This window comes from Gadus chalcogrammus, chromosome 14 (genome assembly GCF_026213295.1).
Source record: "Gadus chalcogrammus isolate NIFS_2021 chromosome 14, NIFS_Gcha_1.0, whole genome shotgun sequence".
Classification (NCBI taxonomy): Eukaryota; Metazoa; Chordata; class Actinopteri; order Gadiformes; family Gadidae; genus Gadus; species Gadus chalcogrammus.
The window spans coordinates 17,991,317-18,002,082 of NC_079425.1; the positions used below are offsets into that span (position 1 = coordinate 17,991,317).

Here is a 10,766-nt window from a genome sequence, read left to right on the forward strand (position 1 = left end):
CAGCGCAGTGCAGTCCGGGGTGTACTGCAGCATGGAGGAGAAAGTGATTATTGCCGTTTGTGACTCTCGGAGCTCTATATATAATAGTATATAATATAATATAATTGTATATATAATATCAATCACGGCCAAAAGCTCTGTGTGCCTCCGGATGGCCGTAGCGCAGGGAGCTCATAGGGATTGGGCTTCTCGGGAGTCGGGGTTTGTTTACCGGCGTTGCCATGGGTTCCGGTCTTGTGTGTTCCAACGGTTTATTAGGTAGGCCTATCTAATAAATTATGTCTTCGAGCGCGCCTATCACATGATTTTAGACTCGACGATTTCGGTTGAGTATGTGGGGATTTTAATTTTTTTTTTTTTTTTTTTCCTTTTTTAAAAGTGGTGGGGACAAAATTCGTTTTTCAAATAGTGGGGGGGACATGTCCCCCCCGTCCCCCCCGTAATCGACGCCTATGCTCTTATTGAATGTTGACATGTATAAAATCTTTGTATTTCTCTATTGGGGAAAGAATGTTTCCCTTTGGTAGTCTTGTTATTGTAAACAGTTTCCATTTATTCCCTTTATACATTCAAGAGGGGAGATACATCTCGGAGTGTAAACTTAAATGAGTAAAATAGTGTTTTGAATAATTTCTATCTTTGAGGAATTAATTACCTCACATATAACGACTCTTTAATACAATTGAAGACAGCTGTACAAGCAAAATGTGAGCAATAGCACCCTTATATACAGTTGTTTTCATAGAGTACACCCATACAACTGAATTCAGTTTCAGCACAGACTTAACATTAAAATGAGATCCCATACCAAATTTCAATAGGAAATTATGCCTATTTGACCGAGATTATTGCAATGTTAAAATATATAATTCTGCAAATGTCAAAATTTTTCAATTAATTATAGGTTATCGCACCATTTATTGAAAGAAGAAATTAATACCATTGACATGAAAAAAATAATCGAAGTAAAAGCATAAGGCAGCAATGGATAAAAAAATACAGTCTTCTAAGGATCTTTTCAGCAACGTCATAGATTCAATGGGATGTTCTCATCATGTTTTAGAATTTTGAAAACCATTTATGAAAATATCCAATCAGTCAGTGTCTACATGAAGAATTGTCCCAGTAGGTTGGCTATACCAAGCAGGATCAGAAGACTATGAAAAATGGCTGAGGGCCATTTAAGCTCCCCTTGCCTCTTGAGCGATATCATGTGCACTAAAGCAGGCAAGACAAAGACCAAGGCCAGGCCACATGTTGCTCCAGAGTACCTGCACGTGGAAACAGAAAAAAAAACAATCAGAGGCAGCCGATTGACCATTTTCACAGAAGTGTCATTGTAGAACGAACACTTTGTTGCTCATGACACTAATCATGGGTCGGCTACTCTTATGTATCAGGGCACAGGTAATATACTTATAACTGGTGAAGATAATCCCTGGTCATTGACCACTGCTGGTGCTTTGAAACACATACTGGTAAATGTAACCCTGATCTGTGAAAAGGGCCATGGTCATGGTGTGCCATCTACACTTATAAAGTCTACATCCTTTGCCTGGTAAATAAAAGTAGCAAACCCATAATTAGTGTTATGAGCAACACCTGTTTGGTTTCCTCGATTAAAAACTCGGTGGAAAGGGTCTGTTACTACGTAATGCAAACTGCATAATGTCAGTGAACAAAGAGAAATAGAAAAGCAACCTTATGATGGATCCGATGTCAGGATAAAACTTGGCCATGAGGACACCCGCAGCAACAATGAAGATATTCAACGTGATGACGTGGAAGAAACTGAGGAGACAATCACAATAAAAAAAAATAAAACAGCCCAGATCAAAGTCCATGCTGTGATTTTTAAGAGTTGAATTTTATCTAATTTAATATAAATCAAAAACTAACTTTGGTCATGCAGTTACCTGGGGTAGGAGTTGTTAAATAGATATCCCATTATCTGGACCCGGGCTAGATAGCCGAGCAATGGATAAACTGAGGTCATCTGGAATAACAAGAATGCTCGAGCAATAAACACCAAGACGTCACTGCTAGGGAAGTTGTCCAGGAAGTTCTACAAAGAGTAAAAAAAATAAATAAAAATAGGTTATTTATTACACATCCCACGACGATACGTTAAGGAAAGGTCAATAAAAACGTATCCTACTGACAATGATGATAATATATAATTAAAATGTACAGAAAACATTTCGCCCACAGTTGTGAGGGCAAAAATGCCTTTTATAATGAGAGGTCAGAGTGGCATGACGGTTCGAGCTGACAGGAAGGTGACGGTATGTCGCCCTACAGGGCTGTGGCGTGGCCCTTGAGACGCCTCACTTTGGTTTGGGTCAAGTGAATTATCACACTTAACACTGGACTATTGAATAAAAAATAATAATGGCAAATTATTTTCCACAGCTGTTAAATTGTTAGATGCATGTTTATTATATCTTTAATGAAGAGGCCTTAGGGAGTTCGGTGCAGGTGCTACTACGCAAGTGGAGGAAGAAAATTTGAAAGGGAAGAGTAGAATTCTTACTGGTTCAATGCAGTCTTTGGAGAACGGAGGTGAGGGAAAAGATGCAAAGATCAACACTCCCACATAAAGATAGGTCAGTCCAACTAAGAGATAGGCCACAGACAGATCCCGGATCTGCAAGCACAATAAAAAGTACAGTTTAATTACCTTTAAATGTTTTTTAGACTAGCTAACTTTTCTACGTCTTTTCATATTTAATTTAACCGAATCTACAGTTCATATTTTTCAAATTTCAACAAGGAATACAGAGAGAGCTCTGTATAAAAGAAAATAACTCACATTGTTTTCTTGATGTCTATTGTTCTTCATCAGGGTAATGATACAATTGTGGATGAAAAAGGCCAACGTAAGAACACCGGTCAGCTGAGGGAACAGCGTCCTGAACTCTTGGAAATTTAAAATTGATAATATTAACGTTATATATAAAATGATGTGATGTAATCAAATGCATTAAACAATGTATTTAAGAAAAATGTAAAAAAGGTAGAAAATGTATGCCACTGCATTTAAAAGGGATACGCCAAGATATATGTAAATTGGAGTTTGACTTGAGAAATTTGGAATAAAACAACTCATCTGAATCTGGGTAAGATAGTAAAACGTAAATGTACACATTTCTCAGCGTATCCATCTAAATGTGGTGGTCATCACTTAATAACAGAAACCAAACGTGGGGCATTTTATGTTGGTCCAATTTTTCCGTTTTAGCTACATCACAAAGCAATCATTTCAAAAAACACAACTGTACCTGCAACAAAGAAGTCATTTGAGTGAAACCAGTGGAATTCCAAGTGGAAGCCCAGCTGAATGGCCTTAAGCGTGACCAGAAAGATCAGGTACATTACTGATATAGTACCTAAACAAATTAGATATTGCATTATGGTTCAGATTTGCATTTCATTTTTAAAATACATTGTATATCAAGCAAAATGTTAGATTTGTTACATCACATCCTTAAGGCCTTTTCTACTGTGAAATGCAAATCAAATCTATATGGAACATTAAATTTGTTTTCTCAATGATCTCGTAACATTGTCTTTGGCGGCACCTATGGGTCAAAAAAAACGGAACGCTACACGCACAAGACAGTAGCCTTGCACCGCCCACCTACCTACTTCCGCTCAATTTTCATTTCACTTCAGTACTAGGTCTGGGTCTGCTTAATGTAAATGCGTTCCATGTAAACCAGATTTCTGGCGGTCCAATCAGAGAACAGAGGGAGTGGCTGAGAACGATGACGTCTAGGTCGCGCACCAGATTCAGTTGTAGTCAGAGGAAGACAATGGAGAAGGATACGAGAGAAGCTATTCGGTCTGTTATGGGATCGCTGCAGGAAATCGATCAATTAAAGCCTGAGCAAGAACAAGCTTTGCAGAGTTTTGTTGGTGGCAATGATGTTGTGGCGCTTCTCCCCACCGGGTTCGGGAAAAGTTTGATTGTCCAGCTGGCTCCGTTAGTGGTGAAGGAGCCGGTCCCGTCGCATGACATAAGTCACAAACAAACGCTATGCGATTGGTTATGGCAGATCCAGAGTGGCACTGGGCAGATCCAATCATTTTAAAACTTCTACAGACACCCGCCTCCAAGTGAGTGAACGTTTGTCAATTGAGCAGTTCCAGACCTTCTGTACAAATGAAATGAAGTACGATGGTCTGGTAGGACCAGGCTAACAAGACAGTGGGAGAGCACTAACTATGCCGCTTGAAGATTTGAATGCATGATGGAAAAGTTGCCACAGACACCCAGTTCTTAAAATTCAATATACTGCAAATGCAAGAGCTTTCATCAGTTGGCTCAATCAAAATTGTGTTACTTTCATTGATTTAATTAAAATCTTTGGAGATTTAGAAAACATTTCTAATAGTATGTTTATTAGACAAAATACATCCATTAACCAATTTTTCTTTCTTCTTTCTTTCTTTTTACATGTTTATCAGTTTATCTGTCAAATCAAGAAAAATATACTACAGTACTGATCGTATTCTTTTTTGTGTGCCGTACATTAGTCCTATCATAATGCAAGAGAAAAGGGGTGGTTTATAAAAACTTACCCAAAAATGTGAACCTTGCGAAGAAGGAGGCTGAGCGAAAGTTCAGCAGAGGCAGCAACAAGATGATGAGGTAAAAGGGTATTGTGTTGGTCTTGCTCCACCAAAAATGAAAAAGGGCATCTGAGGTATTGTTAGAAGTGATGCTAATATCCATGGAGCTATTGTGGAGTTGGTATGGACAGATCACTGTTGACATAAAGGGAAACAAATAAATAAATAAACTAAAACATTCTTTGTGAAAAAGATATTTTCAATAGCTCATCAAATTGAATAAATTAGCTATCTCAATTATTTGATAAATTAAAAATAAATAGCTATGGTCAAGAACATCACGGAATAATAACCATCATATCTCTGCATGAAAGCAAAAAAATATGTCAAGTACCAATACCATAAGTGATCAAACATTTTGTCCGGAACGTCTATAAAGTCTCATCATTAAATAGTTTTCTTGATGAAAGCAAAACATTTGGGACAGTTGCATATTAGTATGTGAGATATTTTTCTTTTGATTTGGATTCCATCTGTCCGTTTGGGGCTGCGTCGTTTTTGTTATCGTTTCCATGATGTCAACCAGAGGAGCTGGTATTCTTACAACGATGTGCTGTAGCACAACACTAGGCTAGGCGCTCGGGACCACTCTTCACACTGCCAGCAGACGTATTCTCTGACGGACCTTTGGATAGCCGGCCAATAGCTTCTTGCCACTAATCTCTGTAGGGTCTTCTCGTTTGCAAGGTGAGCCCCATCAGATGGGTGTGAGCCTTATTTAATACCTTGGGAACAGTTTCTGGGAATCAGCAGCTGGTTAACACATTCCCCTACTGTTAGCCAGAACAATATAAGACAGCAATTAGGTAGGTATCTCCCTTCAGAAACCACACCCAGGCTCCTCTGAGCTGTCACATCACAATGGGTACAGAATCACATGAGCTATGATACAGATTTATCATCGATAAATTCTTTCTGTAGCACACTTGGTCCTCTATAGTTCATGTTCCCTTTGAAGGGAAATATTGAAAAAATTAAATAATAATGATTATAATAATAAATACAAATAATATATCTATATACATTTTTGTATAATTTGTATTGAAATATAACGACCACATTTTGACAGACAAAGCTCAAACTAACAGTACGACTGCAGAACATAAACAATTATTTTCCTGCATTGTTCGAACAGCTGCCCAAAGATTTGACTCACTATTTTTTTTTTACAAATATACCACTCAACAGGTTTGAAACTGTAGTGTAGATATACTTAACTTCTGTAAAATATCAATGAACTAAAAAAGATTGTCGAGCAGCCACAAAAGGTCTATCACATAAGCTGTGCTCAACACAGTGTATTTCATTGCATTGTAAAGCCAATGTTATTTTTTTAATGTTATATTATTTTGAGTGAAAGGTTACTCAGTCCCATAACAAAAAAATAGTTTACAGAAACGGGATGATGCAACAATTGTTTAGCTGTAGTTCCATTATTGTGTTGTGATTACAGAGTTGCATTTTGATCTCTTTCTTGGATATATGTGTGGCAAAAGCCCTACTCATACACATGTTTGGGTTTCAAACTGGATACCCTAGAAGTGGAAGTTGAACGCTCTGAGCCTATACTTCTATGGTATATGAAAGATGACTTCGTTCTTACCCGAGGTATTGCTTCCGAAGTCAGGATCAGATATGTTATGCTCATAGTCTGAAAGTCAATCGTCAACAAAAAGAAAAATATCAAGAGCTTTGTTGCAGCCCACATTATTTACGGCATCATTACAAATATGCACCATGGCATGAACTTACTGTATATGAATTTGCCAGTGTTGTAGAGGAAGTTGGACATAAGGACCCAGTAGACCACCATTGCCCCTAACAGTGACACCAGTGAGAAAACCAGGCTGGACAGCTGTCCACATTTACCAAAGTAATACCTGCACACGTCAGGGAATTCCCAATCAGATGTGTCAATGTAGGCTTGGAAAATCGACAAAAATAGAAAGACAAGTTAGGTTTCTGTATATCCCTTGGACACAATTCAAATTTGATGCAGCATTCATTAAGTATCATTGAATACGTGTAGGAATTAAACATATTTCAACCCATGTTTTCGTCTTCCCCTTAAAGTCCCATATAAAATGTTTAGCTTTGTACAATCACGTGAAGGGTATTAATAAGAAGTAACGACTGTTTGATGAACGATTTTATCTATACGATATACTGTATCTCTCTCTCTCACAAACTAACTCAACTTACGTATTGACTTGGGGGATTTCAGGACTCTGTAGCAGCAGTAGAGGGTCAGAAGCCCCATAGCGCTCAGAATAAGAACTCCTAGAGTGAAGCCAGCCTGAAAAACACTTAATTCTTTAATTTTTTATATTTTTTTTGCAGGATAAACAAAAAAACATACAGAGGTAAGCAACAGTGTAGTAATGTGTACAGTTTGGAAATTACCTGTTTTATACCCCAAGGTATACTCAGTATAGACGTGCCCATCATTGTATTCCATATTGCAAATCTTTGAAGAAAAAAATCAAGCACCATGAATAATTAAACGACAAGGTCAATGAGTCTAAATGTCTCCCTTTCCATGATTTCTTACATTGTGACAATACTTGGGTTTTTAGAGGCGCCATCCCCTCCTTTCACTTTGAATGCGGTCCCTAAAGGGCTGTAAATGTAAATCTCTTCCGGTTGAGGTATAACATGGTCAGGGGGGCTCTAATAGAAGGATCATAAAAGTACAGTTTTATTTTAATTTGATTTAAATCAGATTTCACATCACTTATCAATGAAAAAGGAAATAAAGAAGACAGTCCTTTGTGAGCATGGAGCTACCACACAGAACTGCTCACTTCAAGGAAGCCATACTTTTCATGTTCAAGTTCAAGCTTATTTTATAACCTTAAAAAAACAACTATGTATTACCCTGTACGGATGTGTCCAATACATGTTCAATCAGAAGCAAAGGGAAGGATCAATGAACAAATGATTATTTATCTTTAAAGACGGGTAAACTCACAAGATAACCTTAACTGATATCATCTCACCATCTAAAAATAGTAACAGATAGGTTGTTTTAATGGAAAAATACCCATCAAAACAAAGTGACACTTAAAAAAATTATATAAAATGCATGAGTAAGCAGGGAAGAAGGGTTTTTGATTGGGAGATTTAAATACCAGTAGTCTATCTGACGACCCTGTCAATCGACTGTAGTAGTGCAGTCTGCTGTTCAGAATGGAGGCTTCAGATGAAACCCGCTCCCGTAGGTCATCTTTTACTATGTTCTTGGGCTCAACATGAAAAGGTCTTGAGAAAGAAAGAATACATTTTTAGATTATTATTTCTCCAATTCATTTTTTGTTAAAATATATACTAGATGCTGGTTATAGATGGTGATGTAACTCGTGTGGCGCGATACATATTATACACTTTTAAAACCATACTTATGAATATTCAATTTCTGCCAGTGGCCATTAAATTCTACACATTTCTCCTTTAACGCAACCCATTCCTCTCAATCTATTTAAAACACATTTGTGGAAGCACTGGATGAGGATGACATTATGAGGATCAGCGATGATGAGCAGGCTTTGGATAGCTCTGTTGTTTCTGTATTGCTGAGCTTCCCTTATTTAATAATCAAACCCATTTAGCAGCATCAGGTAACAAGAATTAGTGCACAGCGGAAAAACGTAATTACAAGATCATCTTTTTCTGCTACTGCCACCTCATCTTTATTATGACAAGAATATTAAGTGGTGCATGATGTAAACCTGCCTTTTAGCTTTGCAGTCCAAAAAGTCGGTGGAGTCCCTCCGGTCTGAGCTCTCAGAATTTTGATCTGAGCTTACAAGTGGTTTCCAGTCCTCGTCCATGATGCTTGGTTAGTGTCTTGAAATCATTACCCAAATGAGGCTTTGATCGTATAGGTCTAAGCAAATGAAACAGTAAAGAAAATATATTTGGAGGCTTAAAAGGTCAGTTCACACATGAAACATGTTAGCTTTATCTTTTGAATAATTTGTGTTGCGTGTAATTCATGATAATGCTACTGGAGTCATTGTGTTTTATAAGTTCACACTCTATGTATAGCTGTGTTCCTATTTAGAGGCAGTAGCTGCCGCTACAGGAACAAACATGAGCAAATGTCCTTCTTTATGAGATGTGTTGTTGCTGGTTATACAGCAACTTGAATAATGCAGCTTGATGGCAAGCTTCCCAAACCTTGGACCCTGGTTTCCAACGCAACTTATAGTTGTGTGGCTTTTCCTGCAGCGCGTCTAGCTTGGCCAGGATTGCCTTCGAAAACTGAAGTTCAGGGTTTTCTAGTTCCAGGGATGTGCAAAATTCCCCTTTCTGAAGGTCGAATAAAGGTTGGTGGTTTAGCGAATAATCGACTATGCAAATTTGTCCACAGCGTCAGAAATTAACACCTTGCAGGTGCCGAATGTGGTTCAAAGTGGCATTGCAAAACCAATATCCTGTACCAAGGCACTAAATAAAGATGTTTACACTAGTCAATCTGTGGATGCTTGAATACTTTGGTTACGTCGAAAATGTATCCTTTAAGGAAATAAGCAGCCGAAACTTCCTGATTGTAACTATCAGGACAGGTGTTTTAGCATTCCGGCTAATACTAATTTAAGCCAATCGGTAATATTTTTTAAGTATTGCTCCATGGTTTAGCCAACGGTTTTAGCTATTCAAATATGTGCGTTAACAATTTCGTGTGCAATAGGTGCATAGGCCTACTCGTCAGCCATTATTTTCATTAAATGTATTTACCATAGTTTAACAATATTGAGTACTCTTGGCCTTTCAAGTAAAATATATAGTCCCCTCCCCTGGATATGTTCTACTTGTAGAAGTGCAGCCTGTTGTCCTCTTTATTATGTGCAGGCATTGTTATATTTGATTGCAAACGTTTGAAGTATGCATCAAGCGTTGTAGTGTTACAAGCAGTGAAAAACAAAATACAATGTTATGCATTATAGACAACACAAGGATAGGCTATTCGCCAACTTTTTAGACTCGGATGCAAATCTATATACAAATTTGAGGTGTAGATAAAGGCTGGTCTAAAATCAGACGTATTTATGAAAGATTAAAGTTTGACGTTAAAAGTTATTATGAATTGATATCCGATCAATTCGATAGGTAATACTAAATCGTGGTGTTGTTTAGGTTACTTACCTTTCAGTGTCACGTTTTCAAACTAACAGATACCTAACGTTACCCTAACAATATTTCCATAGACTTGATAGTATGGTAAACAACGTTTTCTATAGATCACAAACAACGCTCAGCGAAGTCTCACCACAATTGATTTCCGCTGTCTCATTCACGTGACTGTTTTTGTTGACACAGCAGTGAGCCCAGTCCTTGCGACACTGTAACGTGTGGACCTAGGGGTTGGCGGTACCAAAGAACTGGGCGGTGCAAAATAAATAGGCGGCATAACAGCTTCTCTCTTATTTGTTCGTGAATGTTGTCTGTCAGACGTTGGTGACTGACCGACCAATAGCCTCCATGTACAGGTACTTCCGCCCGGTTCTGTGCAAGGCAGCTTACGTGACGCATAGATGTGATGTTCCTCACTTCCGTACTACTTCCTACGCCATTTAACCTAACCCAGGCTGTTTCCCAAAGTGAAGGCTGCAGCCTTGCTAGGACGCGTCCTTGCTAGTCGCGTCCTATGGAGATGAGACTAGAGTGCTAGCTCGAGTGCTTCCTAGCGTTTGTAACGTCTGACTTTGGGAACGACTTGGTAGTGTGGAAGCGCTTCCGCTTCCGCTTTTTAATACTGCGTGTCCGCTTGTAAACACATGTGCGCTTATGAATAAATATCGATCAGCAATCAAGTGATCGATATTTATTTGACTTTTGTCTGTTATGAATGCGGTCATGTCTCCTTCGCATGGAGCCTCTTTGGGGAAGTCACAAAAGCTTTGTTGTGGTTGATCGAATTGTCTTTATCAAAAGGAAAATCCATTCAATTTTTATAAAACTAAGTGAAATTGTCTGAGAACTTAATTCATGCATCACATTTACAGTACGGTTGATTACTATTATGCAGGGGGAAAAAAAAAAAGAGATGATAAACGTGTATTTATTTGGATATATGATCTGATTCATTCATTCATATATGCCTACAATCTACCAGTGCTTTGAACACA

The 10,766-nt window shown here is 38.1% G+C and overlaps 1 protein-coding gene across 3 annotated transcripts; it reads right to left on the reverse strand.

Moving 5' to 3' along the window:
• Nucleotides 1-645: 645 nt before the first annotated feature.
• On the reverse strand, nt 646-10,409 carry slc38a9 (solute carrier family 38 member 9). 3 transcript variants are annotated; one of them, XM_056607282.1, is made up of 15 exons: nt 9,908-10,409; nt 8,368-8,521; nt 7,767-7,896; nt 7,187-7,305; nt 7,039-7,102; nt 6,838-6,931; nt 6,388-6,558; nt 6,239-6,286; nt 4,585-4,770; nt 3,282-3,389; nt 2,813-2,919; nt 2,534-2,647; nt 1,917-2,065; nt 1,702-1,791; nt 646-1,271 (listed from the first exon to the last, which is right to left on the reverse strand). In XM_056607282.1, the coding sequence occupies exons 2-15, from the start codon at nt 8,463-8,465 to the stop codon at nt 1,106-1,108; spliced, it is 1,644 nt and encodes a 547-aa protein (XP_056463257.1). In that variant the 5' UTR covers nt 8,466-8,521; nt 9,908-10,409; the 3' UTR covers nt 646-1,105. The 3 variants fall into 3 exon arrangements, with proteins under 3 accessions (XP_056463257.1, XP_056463255.1, XP_056463256.1); XM_056607280.1 differs by having other exon boundaries at nt 9,784-10,409; XM_056607281.1 differs by having other exon boundaries at nt 8,368-10,409.
• Nucleotides 10,410-10,766: the final 357 nt, after the last annotated feature.